Source organism: Scyliorhinus canicula, chromosome 24 (genome assembly GCF_902713615.1).
Source record: "Scyliorhinus canicula chromosome 24, sScyCan1.1, whole genome shotgun sequence".
In the NCBI taxonomy this organism is placed as follows: Eukaryota; Metazoa; Chordata; class Chondrichthyes; order Carcharhiniformes; family Scyliorhinidae; genus Scyliorhinus; species Scyliorhinus canicula.
In genome coordinates this window covers 18,978,538-19,002,360 of record NC_052169.1, presented here as the reverse complement: position 1 = coordinate 19,002,360, position 23,823 = coordinate 18,978,538, and the positions used below count along the sequence as shown (strand labels likewise).

The window sequence follows — 23,823 nt, the reverse complement described above, 5'->3', positions numbered from 1 at the left end:
GACCGGCGCGATTCCCGCCCCCGCCGACTCTCGGGGGGCGGAGAATTCGGGGGCGGGATTGACGCCAGCTTCCGGGCGATTCTCGGACCCGGCTGGGGTCGGAGAATCCCGCCCAAGGTTCCTGATGGCTGGATTGTCCAGAACCAGGGGTCACAGTCTAAGGATACAGGGTAATCCATTTAGGACTGAGGATAGGAGAAATGTTTTACCCAGAGAGTGGTGAGCCTGTAGAATTCGCTATCACAGAAAGCAGTTGAGGCCAAAACTTGTATGAGTTAGATATGGGGAGGGGAGAGAATAGGTTAGAGTTGGATGATCAGCCATGGTCATAACGAATGGTGGAGTAGGCTTGAAGGGCCGAATGGCCAACACCTGCTCCTATTTTTATGTTTTGTTCCTTCCCCTTCCTTAACCAACAAGATTAAATTTCCTCTAAGTTCCACCCTTACCCTTCCTAGACCTGAGCTGACATAATATTTTCCATCGCCCCATATTCCCCCTGTAAACTTATTTTGTCAATAAGGCCTATCTCCGGCTCCCTCGAACCCATTCTTACAAAAATACTGACCACCTTCAAAGTTCAAATGTTAGATGATGTTAACAGTTCTCTATCTTCAGGTGTTGTTCCTCCCTCCTCCAAATTTGTTGTCCTAACAGCACTTGTTAAAAAAATTCAAGTCCACTGTCTTTGCAAATTACCGTCCCTGCTCCAACCTTCTATTCCTTTCCAAAACCCTTGAATGGGTTATCACCTCCCAAATCTGTTGATCTTTTCTGGAACTTTGTGTTTGAATCCCTCCTATTAGGTTTTTCCACAGTACTGAAAATGGCTCCTATCAAAAATCCCTAGGATAGGCCCTATGTTACTGTGACAAAGAGGTGTTTTCCCTCTTTGTCCTCTTGAGCTGTCTGGAGCCTTTGAAATGGTTTACCACCTATTTGCACCTCTGAAACATCGACAAACTTCACTTACGCCTCAAATTATCTGCGACTGAAACCCATGCTCTTGTTACTTGTAGACTTGACTGCCCCAGTGTTCCCCTGGCTGGCAGGGCCGGCTCAAGGCACCGGCAACTCGGGCAGTTGCCCGGGGCGCCATGTGCCGGGGGGCGCCAGAGACTCGGGTCACGCGCATGCGCAGTTGGGCGTGCCAACCCAGCGCATGGCGCGGTGGCCGCCCCCCCCAAGGCGCCCCCGCTCGGTCCGCCCCGCTCGGTCCGCCCCCCCCCGCTCAGTCCGCTCCCCCGCCCCCCCCTCGGGGTCCGCCCTCCCCGCACCTCCTCGGGTCCGCCTCCCCCGCCCCCCCTCGGGTCCGCCCCCCCCCGGGTCCGCCCCCCCCACTCGGGTCCGCCCCCCCCCGCCATTCCGCCCCCCCCCGCCGGTCCGCCCCCCCTCGGGTCCGCCCCCTCGGGTCCGCCCCGCCCCTCGGCCCCGCCCCCTCGGGTTCCGCCCTCCCCCGCCCCCCCTCGGGTCCGCCCTCCCCCGCCCCCCCCTCGGGTCCGCCCTCCCCGCCCCCACCCCTCGGGTCGCCCTCCCCCTCGGGTCCACCCCCCCACGGGTCCGCCCCCGCCCCTCGTCCCCCCCCGCCCCTCGGCCCCCCCCCCGGCCCTGGCCCCCCCCCCCCGCCCCTCGGCCCCGCCCCCACCGCCCCTCGGCCCCGCCCCCCCCGCCCCCGCCCCCCCCAAGGGCGCCGAAGTTCAGCTTGCCCGGGGCGCCAGCAACCTAGGGCCGGCGCTGCTGGCTGGCCTCCCATATTGACTATCTGCAAACTTGAGATCATCAAAACTCTGCTTCTGGTCTACCATGCTTGTCTCTCGGTTAGGCAATCCCTTGGAGTTGAGAATGACTTGTTTCCCCACAAAAAGTTAGTTCTCAGGTGACTGACGAGTCTAATGCACGTCCTACAGTTTCTATCACAGGTGGAGCAGATGGGATTGTAGGGGTGGATGAGTGGGGGCCGGGTTGCACTTTTGCTGTCAACTGGCTTCAGCTCGCCTCTCAGCGACGGAACCAGAGGCTTTCAGCTCCTTTCCAGATACTTTTCCTCCACTTTGGCAGGCTTGGGCCAGAGATTCCCAGGTTTTGGTGGGGATGTTGTATTCTTTACAGGAGGCTTTGAGGGTGTACTTGAAGTGTTTCCTCTACCCACCAGGGGCCTGTTTGCTGTGTCAAAGCTCAGAGTAGAGTGCTTATCTCATGTTAGACATTCGGATGTTTTGGCCTGACCAGCAGAGCTGATTGTGCATAATTAATGCTTCGATGCTAGGAATGTTGGCCTGAGTGAGAATACTGAAATTGGTATGCCTAGCCTGCCAATGTTTGCAGGATCTTGCAGAAGTAGTGCTGGCAGCATGGTAATACAAGTGGATAGCACTGTGGCTTCACAGCTCCAGGGTCCCAGGTTCGATTCCCTGCTGGGTCACTGTCTGTGCGGTGTCTGCATGTTCTCCCAGAGTCTGCGTGGGTTTCCTCTGGGTGCTCCGGTTTCCTCCCATAGTCCAAAGACGTGCAGGTTAGGTGGATTGGCCATGCTAAATTGCCCTTAGTGCCCAAAATGGTTAGGAGGGGTTATTGGTTAATGGGGATAGGGTGGAAATGAGGCCTTAAGTGGGTTGGTGCAGACTCGATGGGCTGAATGGCCTCCTTCTGCACTGCATGTTCTATGTCTATGTCTTATCCAGGGTTTCGGAGGTGCCTGCTGTACATAGTCCACATCTGAGGCATATAGGAGGGCAGGTATCACTACTGATCTGTAGATTATGGGTTTGATGACGGGTCCTTTAAACACTCTTCCTCAGCCGACTGAAGTCTGCGCAGGCACACTGAAGATAGTATTGGACCTCAATCGACGATATCTGCCCCTGTTGACAGTAGGATCCGGGGGGAGGAGTAGAGAATTACCCTAAAAACCTTCTTCCAGTATCCTCTAGCTTTGGACAGGACCAAAACATTTGAACGTGATTAGCGGGGACCCCCCCGCAATGCTCACACACATCTTCTACTCCTTCAAAGAATCGGCTCATCCTCGCCCTCGTGAAGTGTGACACCTTCAGCTGTATCAGCCCCAACCTCGCACATAAGGTGGAGGCACTTACTCTCTGGATCACCTCACACCAGACCCCCTCCTCTATAACCTCTCCCAACTCTTCCTCCCACTTTGCTTTGATCCCTTCCAGTGGTGCCTTATCCTCTTCCAAATAGCTCCATACACCGCTAACACTACCCACTTCTCCAGTCCCCTTATCGCCAGCACCTCCTCCAGCAATGTGGAGGCCGGTTCCTCCGGGAAGCTCTGTATCTTGTTCCTAGCAAAATCGCGAACCTGCATGTATCTAAACATTTCTCCCTACTCCAGCCTATACTTCGTTCCAGCTCCCTCAATCCTGCAAAACCGACCCCTAAGAAACAAATCTTTAGCGTCTTAATTCCCTTCTCTTCCCATTTCCGAAAACTTCCATCCCAACTCCCTGGCTCAAATCTGTGATTCCCCTAATCTGCATTTCTCTTGACCCTGCCCCCAACCCGAAGTGTTGGCGAAACTGCCTCCAGATTTCAATGAAGCTATTATTACCGGGACTCCGAGTATTTCCCCGGAGCTATTGGGAGCGGCGCTGTTGCTAGTGCTTTCAGTCCCGACCCCCTTCACAAACTCTCCTCCATTCTGACCCATTGGGAATCAACCCCTCTGACCCAGGTCCGCATCTTCTCCATATTCGTCACCCAGTAGTAGTACATCAGGTTCGGGAGACCCAAACCCCCTGCCTGCCTTCCCTTCTGCAGCAGCACGTTTCTCACTCTGGCTACCTTCCCTCCCCATATGAACGAGGTAATCCTTCCCTCAATCTCCCTGAAAAAAGCCTTTGGCAGGAAAATCGAGAGGCATTGAAAAATAAACAGAAATCGCGGCAACACATTCATTTTAACCGCCTATATCCCGACCCGCCAGTGACAGAGGGAGATCATCCCACCTTGCCAGATCGGCTTTATTTATCTCAGTTATTGACTCAAAGACTTACTCAGCCATAAGAGTGACTGATTTTAATTTCATCTACAGAAATTTATAAAAGCTTTCAGTTTTTAAATGATTTTCATCCCATTTCTGCTGAATGCATTGAGTCACATTAGAGTGAAATTTCATTAAGTCCATACTAGCAGATATTTTATAAACCAAACCAAATGCTGGCCTCCTATGCTTCACTGATTTCCTTTGACCCTCCTTTGTGGCCGTGTCTTCAGCTATCCAGACCCTAAGCTCTGGAATTCCCAATCTGACCTTTCCCATCTCTCCCCTTTAATGTAATCTTTAAAACCTACCAATTCTGGTTTCCTCTCCGAGTACCTCTATATGGCCTGTTGTCAGATAATGTCTGTATAGGGTCTAAAGGTGCTGCAAAAATGAAAGGTATTGTTGCTGTAGTTGAACTTGACTGTGCAATATCATGGCCACATCTGAATGTGGTTTTACCCAATACACACGAGTAAACTTCAGAAAGGAGCTGATGGACCGTAAAAAGAAGGCAGAACCTTGGGGTACTGAGTCTATCTATGCAGGCTAACCCTACTCTCACTGAGATTACCTGTTTTAACTTGTCACAGACAAAAGCTTCAACTATGTGACCATACTAGTCTGCATAGTTCAACAGAACTGCACTTAGCTCCCATTAAACGTTTACAAAATTCCACTGCAAATTTATATTTATGAACACTTAATCGAAGTGACAGTAGTTCAATTTTTCATTGGGATATATTGAGTCAATATTGAGTGGGGCAGCATGGTAGCACTGTGGCTTCACAGCACCAGGATCCCAGGTTCGATTCCCTGCTGGGTCACTGCCAGTGAGGAATAAGAACAAAGAAAATTACAGCACAGGAACAGGCCCTTCGGCCCGTCCAGCCTGCACCGATCCAGATCCTTTATCTAAACCTGTCGCCTATTTTCCAAGGATCTACTTCCCTCTGTTCCCCGCCCGTTCATATATCTGTCCAGATACATTTTTTAAAAAAAAATAATTTTTATTGAAAAATTTTGTATTTATATAACGAACCACAATAAAATAGCAACATAACAATAATGATAACAGGTCATAACAGTCACCCATCCTCAATGAACAACAAAACATATGACAACTTAAATTAACACAATATTAAATTAAATAACCATAAAAAAAAAAAAAAAAAACAAAAAAAACCCCCCCCCCCCCCCCCCCCCCCCCCCCTGGGTTGCTGCTGCTATTGACCAAGATACCTATCTTTGAGCCAGAAGTCCAGAAAAGGCTGCCACCGTTTATAGAACCCTTGTACTGATCCCTCAGTGGCAAATTTGACCCTCCTCCAATTTATAAATCCCGCCATGTCACTGAGCCAGGTCTCCACAACTGTCGGGGCCTCGCATCTTTCCACTGCATCAAGATCCTCCGCCGGGCTACTAGGGACGCAAAGGACAGAACACCGGCCTCTTTCGCCTCCTGCACTCATCTGCTCCACCGGCAAATGCCAAAAATCGCGAGTCCCCAACCTGGTTTGACCCTGGATCCAACCACCCTCGACACCGTCCCCGCCACCCCCTTCCAGAATTCTTCCAGTGTCGGGCATGCCCAGAACATATGGGCATGATTCGCTGGACTCCTCCGAACACCTGGTGCACCTGTCCTCACCCCCAAAGAACCTACTCATCCGAGGTCACAGACATATGGGCCTGGTGCAGCACCTTAAATTGGATGAGAACTAAGCCTTGCACATGAAGAGGAAGAGTTGACTCTCTCCAAGGCATCCGCCCAAGTCCCATCCTCTATCTGCTCCCCTAGTTCCCCCTCCCATTTAGCCTTCAGCTCCTCCACTGACGACTCCTCCACTTCCTGCATTACCTTATAAATGTCAAGACACCTTCCCCTCTCCGACCCACACCCCCGAGAGCACTCTGTCCATCGTTCCCTGCGAGGGCAGCAAAGGGAATCCCTCTACCTGTCGCCTAGCAAACGCCTTACCTGCAAGTATCTGAACATGTTCCCTTTGGGGAGCCCAAATTTATCTTCCAGTTCCCCCAGGCCCGCAAACCTCCCGCCAATAAACAGGTCCCTCAATTTACTGATGCCCACCCTAAACCACCCCCGAAATCCCCCATCAGTGTTCCCGGGATGAACCGATGATTTCCACCTAATGGAGCCTCCATCAAGTCCCCTGTACCTCCCTATGCCGTCTCCACTGTCCCCAGATTCTTAGGGTCGCCGCCACCACCGGGCTCGTGGTATACCTCTTAGGAGAGAGCGGCAGCAGCGCCGTTACCAGGGCACCCAGGCTCGTACCTCTACAAGACGCCATCTCCATTCTTTTCCCACCCCCCACCCCCCCCAACCTCCATCACCCATTTACGCACCATTGACACATTGGCCGCCCAATAGTACCCCAAAAGGTGGGCAGCGCCAGCCCGCCTCTGTCCCTCCCTCGCTCCAGGAAAACCCTCTTCACTTCTTCGGAGTCCCATGCGCCCACACAAAGCTCAAAATACTGCTAGTCACCCTCCTAAAGAAGGCCCTGGGGATGAAGATGGGCAGGCACTGAAAGAGGAACAAGAACCTCGGAAGCACGTCATTTGACGAACTGCACCCTCCCCGCCAACGACAATGGCAGCATGTCCCACCTCTTGAACTCCTCCTCCAATCTGATCCACAAGCCTGGTGAAATTATGCTTGTGAAGAGTCCCCAGTCCCTGGCCACCTGTACCCCCAAGTACCGAAAACTCTCCCCTGCCCTCCTAAGCGGGAGCTACCAATTCCCTCCTCCTGGTCCCCAGGGTGCACCACAAACACCTCACTCTTGCCTAGATTTAGTTTATAGCCTGAAAAGGTCCCAAACTCAGCTAGTAGATCCATCACCCCCGGCATCCCTCACACAGAGTCCGCCACATACAGTAGCAGGTCATCAGCAAACGACACCCTATGTTCCTCCCCACCCTGCACCAAACCCCTCCACCTTCCGAATCCCTCAACGCCACCGCCAACAGTTCGATTGCCAATGAAACAACAAGGGGGATCAGGGGGCATCCCTGCCTGGTCCTACGGTAAAGCCGGAAGTACTCCGACCTCCTCCCGTTCGTGGCCACACACGCCATCGGGGCCTCATTTAGCAGCCTCACCCATCTAATAAACCCTTCACCAAATCCAAACCTCCCCGACACCTCCTATAAGTACCCCCACTCCACTCTATCGAAGGCCTTCTCCGCATCCAGCGCCACCACTAACTCTGCCTCCCCCTCGTGTACAACCCCTGGCACACAGTCCTCTATCCTGGTGGCCAGGATCTTTGCCAGCACCTTGGCATCCACATTAAGGAGAGATATGGGCCTGTGTGAACCACACTGCTGGGGGTCCTTGTCCCTCTTTAAGATTAAAGAAATCAGCGCCCGCGACATCGTCGGGGGCAAAGTCCCCCCTTCCCACGTCTCATTAAGTTGGTCCGCACCAGCAGGGGGCCCACTAGGGTCCACAAACGTTTTATAAAACTCCACCGGGAACCCATCCGGCCCCGGCGCCTTCCCTGACTGCATCTGCCCGATCCCCTTAACCAGCTCCTCCAGCTCAATTGGCGCCCCCAACCCCTCCACCTGCTCCTCCTGCACCTTCGGGAAAGATAGCCCGTCGAGAAAACTCTCCATTCCCCTCCTCTCCACCGTTGGCTCCGACCGGTAATAGTTCCCCGTAAAAGTCCTTGAAGACCTCATTCACCTCTAACCCCTTCCGCACCACATTCCCACTCTTATCTCTCACTCCAGCAATTTCCCTAGCCGCATCCCGCTTGCAGAGCTGATGAGCCAGCATCCTACTCGCCTTTGCACCATGTTCATACACTGGCCCTTGTGCCTTCCTCCACTGTGCCTCTGCCTTTCTAGTGGTCAACAGATCACGTTCAGCCTGTAGGCTGTGCCTCTCCCCCAACAATCCCTCCTCTGGTGCCTCCGCGTACCTCCTATCTACCTCCAGGATCTTCCCTACCAGTCTACCCCTCTCACTCCTCTCCCTGTGTGCCCGGATGGATATCAGCTCCCCACGAATCACTGCCTTCAGGGCTTCCCAGACCATCCCCACCCGGACCTCCCCCGTATCATTCACCTCGAGGTACCCCTCAATACTTGCCCGGACCCTCCTGCACACCTCCTCCTCCGCCAACAACCCCACATCCAACCGCCACAACGGGCGCTGGTACCGCACCTCCCCCATCTCCAACTCCATTCAATGCGGAGCGTGGTCGGAGATTGCAATGGCCGAATATTATGCCTCCTCCACTCTCGGAATCAGTCCCCTACTCACCACGAAGAAGTCTATCCGAGAATAAACCCTATGTACATGGGAGAAGAAAGAGAACTCCCGTGCCCTCGGCCTCACAAACCTCCATGGATCCACCCCTCCCATCTGGTCCATAAACCCCCTCAGCACCTTGGCCGCCGCCGGCCTCCTACCCATCCTTGAACTGGACCGATCCAGTGAAGGATCCAACACCGTATTGAAGTCCCCCCCCCATAATCAGACCTCCCGCCTCTAGATCCGGGACACGTCCCAGCATACGCCTCATAAAGCCCGACTCATCCAATTTGGGGCATACACACTAACAAGTACCACCTTCTCTCCCTGTAGCCTGCCCCTTACCATAACAAACCTACCCCCCTTATCCGCCACCACCTCCGATGCCTCAAACGACACATTTTTCCCCACCAGAATCGCCACTCCCCGGTTGTTTACATCCAACCCGGAGTGGAAAACCTGCCCCACCCACCCCTTTCCTCAGACGAACCTGGTCCGCCACCTTCAGGTGGGTCTCCTGAAGCATTGCCACATCTGCCTTTAGCCCCCTCAGATGGCCAAGTACCCTAGACCAGCTTCACCGGCCCACTCAGTCCTCTTGCATTCCAGGTGACCAACCGGATCAGAGGGCGTCCCGCCCCCCTCCCCCGTCGACTAGCCATAGCCCGTCGACTGCCCGCCCCAGGCCAGCACCCCCCGCCCGACCTAGTCCCACGGCGACAAACACCCACCTCTGTCCCCCGGCCCACACCAGCTCCTTCCTGACCCTGCCAGCAGCAACCCGGTATTCCCCTTCCCCCCTCCCTCCCCCCCCAGGCTAGGAACCCTCCTAGCCGTGACCCGTCCTCCATTGTACTTCCGTGGGTCAGCTAACTTCTGCTGATCCCGGAAACTCCCGCCAAAAACCCGAACCCTCCCAAAGTTGGATCGTCCCCCATCCTGTCACTCCTCAAGGCACCGCTCCAGCGCGGGGAGGAACTAGTTAAGGCCCCCCCCCCGTCATCATCTCCATCCCCCAACGTGGGAAACCAGAGGAAGCCTGCGCTTTCGCACTGCCCCACCACACCCTTCTGACGCAGCTCCCAAATATCAGCCCCACTCCATACCCCCAACCCTATGCAGAATACAACAAACCCCCCCACCCCCCCCCCGCAAAATACAAAACTCAAACAATGCCCCCCAACAAAAAACAGAACACCCCAATAAATAACCATATCAAAATTACGAAATACAGAATAAACACAGCAACAGCAGAAACCAGCAATAAAGCATTACAACCGACCCCGCAACCCCCAACCCCTAGTTCGAGTCCAGCTTCTCCGTCTGCACAAAGGCCCACGCCTCCTCCGGAGAATCAAATAATAATGCCACTCCAAATAAGTTACCACAAGCGCGCAGGCTGCAACATTCTAAACTTTATTTTCTTCTTATAGAGCACCTCCTTCGTCCGATTAAACCCGGACCGCCGCTTAGCCACCTCCGCACTCCAATCCTGGTAGATCCGTACTACCCCATTCTCCCAATTGCTGCTCTTCACCCTCTTGGCCCAGCGCAGCACACACTCCCGATCACTGAACCGGTGGAACCTCACCAGCACCGCACGCGGGGGTTCATTCTCCTTAGGCCTCCTGGCCAGTACTCTGTGGGCTCCCTCCAGCTCCAGGGGCAGATGAAAAGATCCTGCTCCCACTAGCGAGTTCAGCATCATGGCCACATAGGTTGTCAGATCCGACCCCTCCAGCCCCTCCGCAAGGCCCAAGATCCTCAGATTCTTCCGCCTCATGCGGAGATCAAGCTCCTCGAAGCGGTCTTTGCCACTTCTTATGGAGTGCCTCGTGCCCCTCCACTTTACTCACGAGGACCACGGCCTCCTCCTCTCGTTCAGCGGCCTGCTCCTGCAACACCTGGATGGCAGCAACCTGGGTCGTCTGAATCTCCAAAAGCTTTTTATTCGTTTCCTGCAGAGAGCTCAGCACCTCAGCCTTAAAATCTGCAAAACAGCGCAGGAGAGCAGCTTGCTGCTCCTGCGCCCATAGCTTCCACTCCTCTGGTGCTCCTCCGGCCGCCATTTTGGAATCGTTCCCCCGTTTTCTCTGGGGAGCTGCTGCCGTTTTTTCCCGCTTTCCACTCCGAGTTCGAGGCATTAAATGTGGAGAAAGTTGATCACCACACCTTCTCCCACCGGGAGACGATGAAAAAATTCAGTTTTGGGCTCTAAAAAGAGCCGAAAAGTCCGTTTGAATTGGGAGCTCCCAAATGTGCGGCTTCCTACGTCATCACCGCCACCGGAAGTCCCCTGTCCCGATGCATCTTAAATGATGCTATCGTGCCCGCCTCTACCACCTCCGCTGGCAAAGCGTTCCAGGCACCCACCACCCTCTGCGTAAAGAACTTTCCACGCACATATCCCTTAAACTTTCCCCCTCTCACCTTGAAATCGTTACCCCTTGTAATTGAGTCCCCCACTCTTGGAAAAAGCTTGTTGCTATCCACTCTGTCCATACCTGTCATAATTTTGTAGACCGCAATCAGGTCCCCCCTCCACCTCCGTCTTTACAACGAAAACAATCCTAATCCATTCAACCTTTCTTCATAGCGAGCACCCTCCATACCAGGCAACATCTTAGGTGAACTTCCTCTGCGCCCTCTCTAAAGCATCCACATCCTTCTGGTAATGTGGCGACCAGAACTGCACACAGTATTCCAAATGTGGCCTAACCAAAGTCCTATACAACTATAACATGACCTGCCGACTCTTGTACTCAATACCCCGTCCGATGAAGGCAAGCACGCGGTATGCCTTCTTGACCACTCTATCGACCTGCATTGCTTCAGGGTACAATGGACCTGAACTCCCAGATCTTTCTGTACTCCCCAGGACTCTTCCATTGACCATATAGTCCACTCTTGAATTAGATCTTCCAAAATGCATCACCTCGCATTTGCCTGGATTGAACTCCATCTGCCATTTCTCTGCCTAACTCTCCAATCTATCTATATTTTGCTGTGTTCTCTGACAGTCCTCCTCGCTATCTGCAACTCCACCAATCTTAGTATCATCTGCAAACTTGCTCATCAGACCACCTATACCTTCGTCCAGATCATTTATGTATATCACAAACAACAATGGTCCACTAGTCAACTTTTTCCATTTTGAGACACTCCCTTCCGCCACTACTCTCTGTCTCCTGTTGCCCAGCCAGTTCTTTATCCATCTAGCTAGTACACCCCTGAACCCCATACGACTTCACTTTTTCCATCAAACTGCCATGGGAAACTTTATCAACGCAGGAGTCTGCGTGAGGAGGCTGTGTGAGTGAGGAGTCTGCACATTCTCCCCGTGTCTGCGTGGATTTCCTCCGGGTGCTCCAGTTTCCTCCCACAGTCCAAAGACGTGCAGGTTAAGTGGATGGGCCATGATAATTTGCCCTTACTGTCCAAAATGGTTTGGAGGGGTTACGGGGGATAGGGTGGAAGTGAGGGCTTAAGTGGGTCGGTGCAGACTCGATGGCCCGAATGGCCTCCTTCTTCACTGTATATTCTATGTTCAATTATCAAATGGACTCATACAATAAATTAGCCTATTTTTTAATGACATAGAAACAGTCTGACACATTGAAAATTTCCTGCCTTCAACAAGTTTGACTTATTCTTCGTTACAATAAGTGTTACACTTAAAGAGTGTGGTTGAGACTACTGAGGTCCTAAGGTGCTATATAAATATGCCTTGTTTTGAAACAAAAAGTTGCGAATGCCAGAGGCACAGAATTCACAGCATTTTAATTTCCGTTATTTCCAACCCATAATTTTACCCACTATTAAAGTGAATAGAAAAACAATTGAGCTGGCAAGTGTGGAAGCAGTAAGCTCCAAACATTAAGTATATTTATTTATTTTAAATGTTGCGATTAGGGAAACTTCATGTGATGATTAAAATGATCAATTTAAACAAAATCCATATGATATCTGAAACTGCTTCTCTCCTGATACAGATTAAAGAGAGACCTGGGGTATTTGAGCTCAAATCTCTGAAGGTAGGACAGATTACATATGAGGTTCAGGACTTTAAAAATAAACCGAGCATGAAAACCAGGAGTCCATGCTGGAGCTAGATAAAATGGTTTGGTTCATTGTGTCCATTACATTGTAAATAGAATGCAAAGACATTAAACAAGATACAGAAGAAATTTACTAGAAGGTTCCGGGGATGATGGAGTGCAGTCAGGTGGATATATTGGAGAAGTTGAGAACAAAGGAGGCTAAGAGGAGATTTGATAGACATGTTTAAAAGGTTAATATAAAGCAAATAAAGAGAAACTGTTTCCAATGGCTGAAGGATCAATAACCAAATGCTGTAGATTAAAGGTGATGGCAAAAGGACCAGAGGTGGTTTTGGATTATTTTTCAACAAAATGAATGGTAGTATTTAGAAGGCACTGCCTTATATATGGTGAATATAGATTCAGTAGTAAGCCTCATAACAAAGTTAGATAACTACTTGAAATTTTTTTTGCAAGGATATGAGGAAATTGCAGGGGTGTACAACTCGCTAGATGTTCTTTGAAGGAGACTCAACGGGCCAAACTGTCTTTGCACTGTGCTATTACTAGGATTTTACATTGTTCATATCCATCAATGCTTATTATTTAACCTGTTACTTTGCTTTTACTATTCCTACATAGGATTTTACATACTTTTATCGATTCTTTGAAGAACTATTGTCATCACATTAAATTCTACCGTTACATAATGAAGGAAAAACATTGCACCAACACTCAGTGATACTTTCATATGCTTAATAGGAAGCCATGCTCAAATGCAGCAATCAGAAAGCTGTGCACTGAAGTCCCAACTCTCAAACTTACATTCTCGCTGAGTACAATGTTTAAAATGAGAAAAGGATTTTAAATTTACCATAGAGGAGGGAGGGCTTTACAGCAGTGCATTTCTAGCTGCACGTTTAAAAATACATAATATCCATCAAGAATACAAGGGGCCAGATACTAACAGCGCTGATTATATGCTGTTAAACTTAGTATAGTAAGAAGTCTTACAATATCAGGTAAAGTCCAACAGGTTTTTTTGAATCACTAGCTTTCGGAACACTGCTCCTTCCTCAGGTGAATGAGTCATTCGCTTAAGGAAGGAGCAGTGCTCCGAAAGCTAGTGATTCGAAACAAACCTGTTGGATTTTAACCTGGTTTTGTAAGACTTCTTACTGTGCTCACCCCAGTCCAACGCCGGCATCGCTACATCATGTCTACCATCGACACTGCAAACTTAGTATAGTCGGCCAAGATTGTCTATAGTGAAAATAGGGTGCAGCAGGGCGGCACAGTGGCGCAGTGGTTAGCACTGCTGCCTACGGTGCTGAGGACCCAGGTTCGATCCTGGCCCGGGGTCACTGTCTGTGTGGAGTTTTCACATTCTCCCCGTGACTGCGTGGGTCTCACCCCAAAACCCAAAGATGTGCCGGTTAGGTGGATTGGCCAAACTAAATTGGTCCTTAATTGAAAAAAATAATTGAGTACTCTAAATTTATTAAAAAAAAGAAATAGGGCATATCTGTAGAAAAAAAATTAAACTTTTTTTTTCAGATAAAAGTCGTATCAAAATGTTCAGGAGCATGACGAAGGGGGAGTGGAAATTGTTGCAAGAATGACAGAAATTTCAGGTTGAAACTGGCAAATGTTTTCATGAAGTAATTCATGCAAAGGGGAGGCGGTGGCGTAATGATTCTGTCACTGGACTAGTAAACCAGAGACCCAGAGTAATGCTCTGGGGACCCAGGTTCAATCCCTCCCCTGCAGAATGTGAAATGTGAATTCAGTAAAAATCTGGAATTAAAAAAGTCTAATGATGACCATGAAAACATTGTCGATTGTCGGAAAAAAACACCTGGTTCACTAATGTGCTTTAGGGAAGGAAATCTGCTGACCTTACCTAGTTTGGCCTACATGTGACTCCACGCCCACAAAAATCTGTTGACTCTTAACTTCCCCCTCAAGGGCAATTAGGAATGGACAATGCATACGGGCACAGCCTGTGAAGCCCACTTCTCATGAACAAATTTTTAAAAATACACATTGTCACAAGAGAAATAGGCAGCAGCCATTTATATATTTTTGCAACCATTGGTCAATAATTACTTGTATTTCCATATTTACAAAAATATAGCAGTTACCTTTTTCATTCATGATTATAAGTAAAAATGGATAGCTATTTGACAACTATTTAATAGGTACACTGGCTAATGGGGATTTTGTAATATTCTTACAGATCTTATTGAAATTGCACTTTCATATACAGTAGTCCCCCGTTATACCGCGCTCCACAATACCGCGGTTCGCGATATACGGCGGGGGGGCTTATGGACCCCAACTGTCAGCTTCCCTCTCCGGATCAAAGTGAGCCGGCCGCTGAAATTGACACTGCCGGCTGAAATTGACACTGCCGGCTGCTCCTCTCTCACTGAGATTGACACTGCCGGCTGAAATTGACACTGCCGGCTGCTCCTCTCTCACTGAGATTCAGTGAGAGAGGAGCAGCTCACACAGCGTCCGGAAGTGGATAGTGCAGAGCTACAGCTGGTACCTCCATAGTGGTTGAGGTAGGGTGGGGGTGGGGGGGAGGTAGGGTGGGGCGGAGGTAGGGTGGGGGTGGGGGGGGGAGGGTGTAGGGGTGGGGGGGAGGGGGTGGCGGTGTGGAGAAAGCCACTTGTTCCCAAACCACCAAGTTGACAGCCCTGACACCTAAAACTGAATCCCAGCCTTGCCTTTGAAACTGACATGCAGCGCAGGGTGCAAGCGCGTGCGGCAGATGGGGTGCAGACAGCAAGACCTTGTAAGTTCCTGTGGGTTGTTTTAATTAGATCCATGATGGGGGTTTTAAATTTATTAAAAAATCTATGCATGCACTTCCCATTGTGAGTCTACGGGGGGGTGGGGGGAGAGGTCAGACCCCCGTAGACTCACAATGGGAAGCGCATGCATAGATTTTTAAATAAATTTAAAACCCCCATCGTGGAAATCCGCGGCTCGGATGCAACGCGGGTGGCTGTCTTGGACCCCAACACCCGCGTTATAAAGGGGGACTACTGTATATTAAAGCTGAAAATGGTAAAATTTTGTCAGTTGTATCTAAGAAGATCACACTTATGAAATAGCTGCCAAATCACTTAAGGTGCCCCCTTTGCCTGTCTGCATAAATCAAAATTGAGAACAAAGTTCTAAGGGTGGAATTCTCCGCTCCCAGGAAAAATCGGGAGGGCCATCGTGAACTCGACCGAGTTTCACGACGGCCTCGGAGGCCGCTCCTCGCCCCCTATTCTCCCCTCCCGGCGGGGCTAGGAGCGGTGCTCCGTAAATCTTGGCCGTGGGGGCGTCACGCCGAGAATGACGCAGCCGGCGCGCCTAATGACGTCAGCCGAGCATGCGCAGGTTGGCCGGCTCCAACCCGCGCATGCGCGGCCGACATCACGACGCTGACACCTCGAACCCGCGCATGCACGGTGGACGTCTTTGCCCAGCCGCCCCGCAAGACATGGCGGCTTGATCTTCCGGGACGGCGGAGGGGAAATAGTGCGTCCAATTGAGACGCCGGCCCGACGATCGGTGGGCACCGATCGTGGGCCTGTCCCCTCCCGAGCACAGTCGTGGTGCTCTTTCCCCTGTACTCCCCCCACAAGCCCCAAACGGTCATATCTCACCCGTTTCACGACGGCAGCGACCAGGTGTGGTTGCCGCCGTCATGAAACGGTCGCGAACGGCAGGCCGCTTGGCACATCCGGGTCGGAGAATCGCCGTTCGCCATGAAGAACGGCGAGCGGCGATTCTTCCGAGCGGGGGGGGGGGGGGAGAATCACGGGGGTACCAGGGGGGCGTGAATTTTGTCGGGGGGCCCTCCCGCGATTCTCCCACGCCACGTGGTGAGCGGAGAATCGCGCCCTAAGTCTCTTGATCATCTTTATGGAACCAGATATTATGGGCGGAATTCTCCGCTCCCGGGAAAAATCAGGAGGACCGTCGTGAACTGCTTTCAGGAGTCTGTTCTTTCTGAACCTTCTGCACTCTACTTGACCTAGCTTCATAATGATTGAAATTGTGGTGTGAAATTTGGGCTGAATGTTATCTTTTGATCAGCCGGGTGTTTGACTCACATGGATTCTAAGCATCATCGTTAAGACAAAGTAATAAAACTACACTATATATTTTCTGCCCAATATGGAGTGCAAGTCTGATTGATGCCACTGGCGTACTGTGTTCAGATCTATTCTGAAGGATATAATATCTGTATTTCCGTAAAGATGATCGAGAGATTTAGTAGAACTTTGTTCTCAATTTTGGACCCAGGTGGAGGAACCAGGGGAAGGGGCCACGTTTTACAGGATGGTGGGGGACGCTTAAAGGTTGGGTGTGATCTTGGGGAAGCCTCTGATGGGCATACAGGGCCCTCCACTTGACATTTCTTTCAATGATTTTTTAATCTGTACAAATGAATGTTAGCATGGGAGTATTTTCTGCAACAATTATGCATTTAAATGTCAAATTTAGCATTAGTGAAGGGTTTGTTTACCTGTACAACCAGTTGTTCCTTTCTTCACAGAGTAGCCCAGTTCACAGTGACAAATGAATGATCCTTTCGTGTTCTCACAGGTGCCACTCAGACATATGTTTAGATTAAGGTCACATTCGTCAACATCTGTGGATCAAAGTTAAAAATAAATGACAGTGTCCACAGCTGCAGCATATTGTGCAATCGTTAACAGTTTAAAAGGTTCTATATAGCTAGTGATGCTCTTCTAAATATTGAACAACTTTTGACATTACTTTTAATACATTCTCATGTACTCAGTTTAACACTCGAACAATAATACTAGAATATTAACAAGGAAACCACAACCAAGTCTAACCTAGACAGGTCCTCATGTCCTCAGAAGCCATAAATCCATCATAGCATAGACATCGATATTCTCCAGGTACATTTGCACATAGTCCTCCATCACAAATGTCAGGATTGTCCTCACATTCATCAATATCTGGAAGAAAAAATTGGTTTATGTGGTCATTGAATTTTAATCTACATTACAATATATATTGAAAGTATTCTTTTGTAAAGTATGCTAACAGAGTTATTACGTAATACACACTGGAGACATGGTGGCACATTGTTAACTTCAATGTAGTAATGTAGTAACTACCCAGAGGCCCAGGCCCTGGGGACATTGATTCATATACCATCATGGCAGCTGGCAGAATTTAAATACAATTAACAAAATCTGGAATTGAAAGCTAGGTATATTGGTCATGAAACTATCATCAATTTCTGTAAAAAACCTTTGGTTCACTAATATTCTTTAGGAGAGGAAATCTGCCATCCTTACTCTGTCTGGCCAACGTGACTTCAGAGCTACATTAATGCGATTGACTCTTAACTGTCCTCTGAAATAGCCTAGCAAGCCACTCAGTTCACTATGGGCAGCACAGTAGGACAATGGTTGGCACAGTTGCTTCACAGCTCCAGGGTCCCAGGTTCGATTCCCAGCTTGGGTCCCTGTCTGTGCGGAGTCTGCACGTTCTCCCCGTGTCTGCGTGGGTTTCCTCCGGGTGCTTTGGTTTCCTCCCACAGTCCAAAGATGTGCAGGTTAGGTATATTAGCCATGATAAATTGCCCTTAGTATCGACAAAGGTTGGGTGGGGTTACAGGGCTACAGGGATAGGGTGGAGGTGTGGGTTTAAGTAGGGTGCTCTTTCCAAGGGCCGGTGCAGACTCGATGGGCCAAATGGCTTCCTTCTGCACTGTAAATTCTAGGTATGTTATGTAAACAGCAACTAGGGATGGGCAACAAATGCTGACCTTGCCAGTGACACCCACATCCCCTGGAAGAATAAATAAACCATCAGAGATTGTCATGTTTCAAGTAACTTGTGAAATTGAAGCTACTTTCACCTGTTGAGAAAAAACTTCCATGGAACTATTCAAGATCATCATTGTTCCTCCTTGTGCCCAGACCAGCAACACCAAAAATATGAATGCCTTTGAGGCAATTCTCGGGTATAAAATATCTTTGGTATAAAAAGCCAGTATATAACTGCTAGTACTATTAAATCCCGATGTTCTTATTTAGTATATGATGATTGAGGCTCAACAATAAAGATAACTCTTCCCAAAACATCAGGTCAACAAAACTCAAAATATGGAACAAGAAATATAAATAAGGGCAAAACTTGCTACTCCCACCAGTGAGAGGATTGTAGCAGGCAAGGGCACTTAATTTGTCAGGAAGCAAAAAATATTTCCTATTGCCAGGATAAATTGTGCAAATTTTGTTCACCCAATTTTCAAGGTGGGTTAAAAGTAGGTTGAATTTCCTGACAAACAGTTTAGTGAAGTTCATTTGCATTAATTAACATCTCATATATGCTAATTAAATGGCCACCTCACTGGAATTAAGTACCCCCTCTCCAAATTAAGTTCCCCACGAGTCAAAATTTAGAAGATTCACTTTAATGACTGTATATAAATGGCATGCTTCTGGTGAGCTTCACCCCTTCCAAAACTTTGAAGCCAGGAGAAATTGCTTTCTCCTTTGTAAAAATCTGACTTTGATCATGCATTTAGTCAGTCAGTGAGATCCCTCAAGATGGGAGGAGGAACTTTTCAGGTGATAGAGTTCAAGGTCAGTACAAGTGGCTGACTAAAGGGACACCCTAATAATTATGAGGCAGTTAGGTGTCAACCATGCTCAGTTGTGTTTTGCTCTATGGGGAAACCTGTATTGCAACAGGTTTGTGCCTGGTTAATGGGTCTTATAACATTGCGATTCGGCAAGTTCGGGAACTGGTGTTTATGTGCCATTTGTCATCCGCTGCAGTCAAAGGCCGGAATAAGGGAAGGAGGGAGCCGGATGCCTCCAAGGGACACAGCTGATGCAGAGCAGCAAACTTGCAACTCAAGGCTTTCTAAATTCAGATTGTCTAGAGGCTTGGCAATTCTTCCACATCTCATTCTGGTCACATTTAGAAAAATGGTAGGCTCAGTAGTTTTGGCAAACCTTCATCAGCTTTGAGTTGAACTTGTAACATTCTGTGTTTCAGGAATTTGGTTGTCTCCATCTGATTTGTTTTTTGTGCTGCTTGGACATGAATTTATCTTTATTGAAAACCTGTCTGCTTTGTTTGAGCTCCATAGGTTTGTCCCGTTCCTTTCAGAGGGAATTTTTGCTCCATTCAATCATAGTGTGCACTTGGATTTTCTTTTCTCGTGGAGTCCAGCATATTCTTCCCAGAAGTTGACATTTCAAAAATGGCACCTCCATTGTAACTGGTTTCACAAAAATATTTATTTGCAATCATTTTAAAGGTTAGTAATCGTTTCCTTCAGCTCAGCAACTACTCTGGCTAGGTTCAGTAGTCTTTTGTTGCAGCTATCTGAGGAATCTTTGTACAAATTTTAAAACTTCACCTGGGCATTCAGTTCCTATTGAAATCTTCCTTCCATGGTCACTGACTGCTCCATGGACCCGTTCAATTTACTCATTAGATCCTCAGTCTGTTTCTTAGAATTTTCCTTTTCTGTTTTTAAAAGTCTGGATTTTCTCTTTCATACTGCACATCTCATCTTTCATGTTCTTTATACTGGATCAAAGTTCAAGAATTTAATTAGTTTTGGCTGCTTACTCCACATTCAGCTAACTGCACTAATTCATCAGCAGTTCCATCAAGCCCAGATGCTGTAATTTTAGCTCTGCTAATTAATTCTGACATTCCATGTTCATTTGTGAGACTTTCTATTTTCCCATGCACCTGTTCAACTTTTTCTTGACATTCTTCATTCTTGATTTTCAGTTCAGCCATTTCATCTTTCGACAACACAATGGTTTCAGGAAGTTGAGGCATCCAGTGCTTATCCTGCTCTAGTTCCTTGATCTTCAGATTTATATTTTCCAATTTAATTTCGGTATTTTCATTCTCTGCATTAATTTTGGTTTCACTGTTAGGCAGGTCTGTGTCTGTCAAACCCTTAACTTGTTTCTGTTCTGTAATTGTGTTACTCGTGGCTTCATTAGCTGCTCACAACTTGGAATAGTCTTTCAGAATATTCCGTGCCGTGTGCAAGATGCCTCACTCCACTATTCCGCTTGCTTCCACTATCCTCGAGTCGATAGACAGATTTCCCTGGCAGCATAGAAAGACTAGCCTTATGAGTCCTTGTCAACTATGACCATTTACCCTGGAGAATCAAATGGCTCCGTTGCAGCTTGGGAGTATTCAAAAGATCCATGTTTAAGCCTTCCGGCTGGCTTACTTCCTTCTCTTTCCTCTGCACTAAACTCTTTGGTTCCTGTCATTTGTTTTTCCAATTAAGGAGCAATTTAGCGTGGCCAATCCACCTACCCTGCACATCTTTGGGTTGTGGGGGAGAGACCCACTCAGACACGGGGAGAATGTGCAAACTCCACACGGACAGTGACCCGGGACTGGGACTGAACCCGAGCTCTCAGTGCGTGAGGCAGCAACCAGAGGTGTCGGCAATGCAGGCTGCAGGCAACCCTGGCTTTATAATGACTCTTATCCAGATGAGGAGAAGGAGGGCCTGTCATTGGTTGGCACAAGGCCATGAGGAGTTAGGGCCTGAGCAGTAACGGGCATCGGGCCCTCTAGAAGGTCAAGATGCTGGTGAACATGGGCCAGTACAATGGCGAGCATTGGCCCGATCATGGGTCTATCGCAGGCAGTGCATAATTGATGAGCTGGGCAGCACGGTGGCGCAGTGGTTAGCATTGCTGCCTCACGGCGCCGAGGTCCCAGGTTCGATCCTGGCTCTGGATCATTGTTCATGTGGAGTCTGCACGTTCTCCCCGTGTTTGCTTGGGTTTCAGCCCCACAACCCAAAGATGTGCAGGGTAGGTGGATTGGCCACGCTAAATTGCCCCTTAATTGGAAAAAATGAATTGGGTACTTTAAACTTAAAAAAAATAATTGATGAGCTAAAAAGCGGAAGATCACATGTTAACTCGCCCTGCTGTTCAACGGAAATCATGCCACCTTTCCCACCTGCCACCGGACCAGGTCAGAGTGGAAAAAGTTTGCCGGTAGATAGAAATTAGTCTGGGCTTCAATGGCTCCAAGGTTCAGTTGTTTTTCAGCAGCTACTCACAATGTGGTCTCGTCTACATTGGTGATTACTTTGAGGAACACCTCTGTTCAGCCTACAAGCATGACCCTAACCTTCCTATTACTTGTCACTTCAATTCTTCACCTTGCTTCCACCCTGACCTTTCTATCCATTTTTTTGATCCAGCATTCCAATGAAGTTCAATTCAAGCTCGAAGAACACATGATCTTTCGACTTGGCACTTTACAGCCTTCTGGACTCAATATTGAGTTGAACACTGCCTCCACCCTGTCTTATGTCTTACTTTTATTGTTCATTTTACATTCAGATGGCTGCTGTCCAGCCATCCACACCGCATTTTGACACATCTTTTGTTTTTACTTTATCCAAACCATGAAATGTTTTGTCATTTAACCTCTCCTGCTCACTACCTTCAGAGGTCTTTCAATTTGTTCCCATCAAACATTCCACCTTTCACATGCGCAAAATCTATTTCTATCTTCAGTTTTTCTCCACAGATGCAGCCTGAACTGCTGAGATTTTCCAGCATTTCAGTTTTTATTTCAGTAGCTGTAACTGGGGACTGAATGTAGGTTTGACATCCCTGCTTTTTGTAGCCAGTTAATGTAACAGCCAATGGGTGGAATTTTACCATATTTTTCAGAGTGTCAGGCTCTGACCGAAAGAGCTGGCAAGGGTAGCTCAAGAGAGAACGGGGCGATATCTTAAAAACAGCAGAGAAAGTAAATGAAATGAAAATGAAAATCGCTTATTGTCACGAGTAGGCTTCAATGAAGTTACGGTGAAAAGCCCCTAGTCGCCACATTCCTGCACCTGTCTGGGGAGCCTGGTACGGGAATGCATTCCAGCACCCTCGTCCCCTCCAACAGAAAGAACCCCTCTCACAAGCATCGGGGGCTTATGTCCACCACAAGCAACAGGCTTTCACCCCAACACCACAGCATAAGCAGTGGGGTTCCAAAGAATTCCTACAGTGCAGAAGGAGGCCATTCTTCCCATCAAGTCTGCACCAACCCTCCGAGAGAGTACCCTATCTACCCTCACTTCCCTGCTGTATCCCCATCTAACCTGCACATCTTTGAACTTTGGGAGGAAACCAGAAAACCCATGCAGACACGGGGAGAATGTGCAAATTCTATATGAACAGTTGCCCAAGGTCGGAATAGAACCCGGGACTCTGGCACTGTGAGGCAGCAGTGCTCCATCCTCTCCTCACCACCGCAGCCTCGGGAGCATTCACCACCTTACAGGCATCAGCTTTCCCCAACACAATTATGTTTTGAGTAAAAGCTGCTAGCATTGCATGTTGCAAATCATTGTTCCTCGCCTGATTTTATGTCAAAGTACAATAATTGCTTTTCTTGGCAGTACAATCCCATTAACAGACATGTTAGTCAAGTTAGTAGCTGATATTTGAAGAAAGCTATAATTATTCTTAGTATATTCTGCTAAATTGATTCACAATTAACTGTTACAAGAAGAGATATTAGGCTTTCCGAAAGATCCATTGGGTTAAGTAGGTCTACGAAGCTTGGTGTGAATTAGCTGAGCCCATTGATCTGATCCAAGTTGGAGTGGAGACAAGGAGGTATTCCAAATGGCTTCATCATCCATGAGATAGGAAACTGAAAAATGGCCATTATTCTGTCTCCCAATGGCTCTTGCTGGAATTGCATCTGCAGCTATCAGATAAGGATAGGGTTGAGTTTGTCTGTGATTGGGGGACTCCCGGTGGCAGCCATTGAGCGAGTGGTCGCACATTTGACAGCTCACGCTCGAGGCGTTTTTATTTTGGTCCGTTACCTAGGCGGATGTTTTGGTGAAAAAAGGTGTAGAAGTGACTGAGGAAAGTTAAACTCCACTGGTGGTGCTGGTGGATGGATTCACAGACCAGCAGTGGGTCAAGAAGAAGGGAGCTGTTGGAGCAAGAGAACCTTCGTGCACCACAGGTGAAGATGGCGGAGGGGAAAGGGTAAGCCCTGCCTGCCCAGTGGTCAGCGGAGCATCTGATGGACTTTTTAAATGAGAACTTTGGGGCCTCACGGTAGCATGGTGGTTAGCATCAATGCTTCACAGCTCCAGGGTCCCAGGTTCGATTCCCGGCTGGGTTACTGTCTGTGCGGAGTCTGCACGTCCTCCCCGTGTGTGCGTGGGTTTCCTCCGGGTGCTCCGGTTTCCTCCCACAGTCCAAAGATGTGCGGGTTAGGTGGATTGACCATGCTAAATTGCCCGTAGTGTAAGGTTAATGGGGGGATTGTTGGGTTACGGGTATACGGGTTACGTGGGTTTGAGTGGGGTGATCATTGTTCGGCACGGCATCGAGGGCCGAGGGGCCTGTTCTGTGCTGTACTGTTCTATAACTTCAGCCAGCAAAGGAGAGAAGCCCAGGAAG

At 48.9% G+C, this 23,823-nt stretch overlaps 1 protein-coding gene across 2 annotated transcripts in view; it reads right to left on the bottom strand.

Annotated features, from left to right (window-relative positions):
• Positions 1-23,823, bottom strand: part of LOC119956802 (fibrillin-1-like) — a 622,562-nt gene that overhangs the window by 167,033 nt on the left and 431,706 nt on the right. For both annotated transcript variants that reach the window (XM_038784238.1, XM_038784237.1), the window contains exons 30-31: positions 17,206-17,331; positions 16,869-16,994 (exon numbers count right to left, since the gene is read on the bottom strand). In XM_038784238.1, the coding sequence (XP_038640166.1) occupies positions 16,869-16,994; positions 17,206-17,331 (252 nt within the window). The remainder of the gene's footprint in view (positions 1-16,868; positions 16,995-17,205; positions 17,332-23,823) is intronic.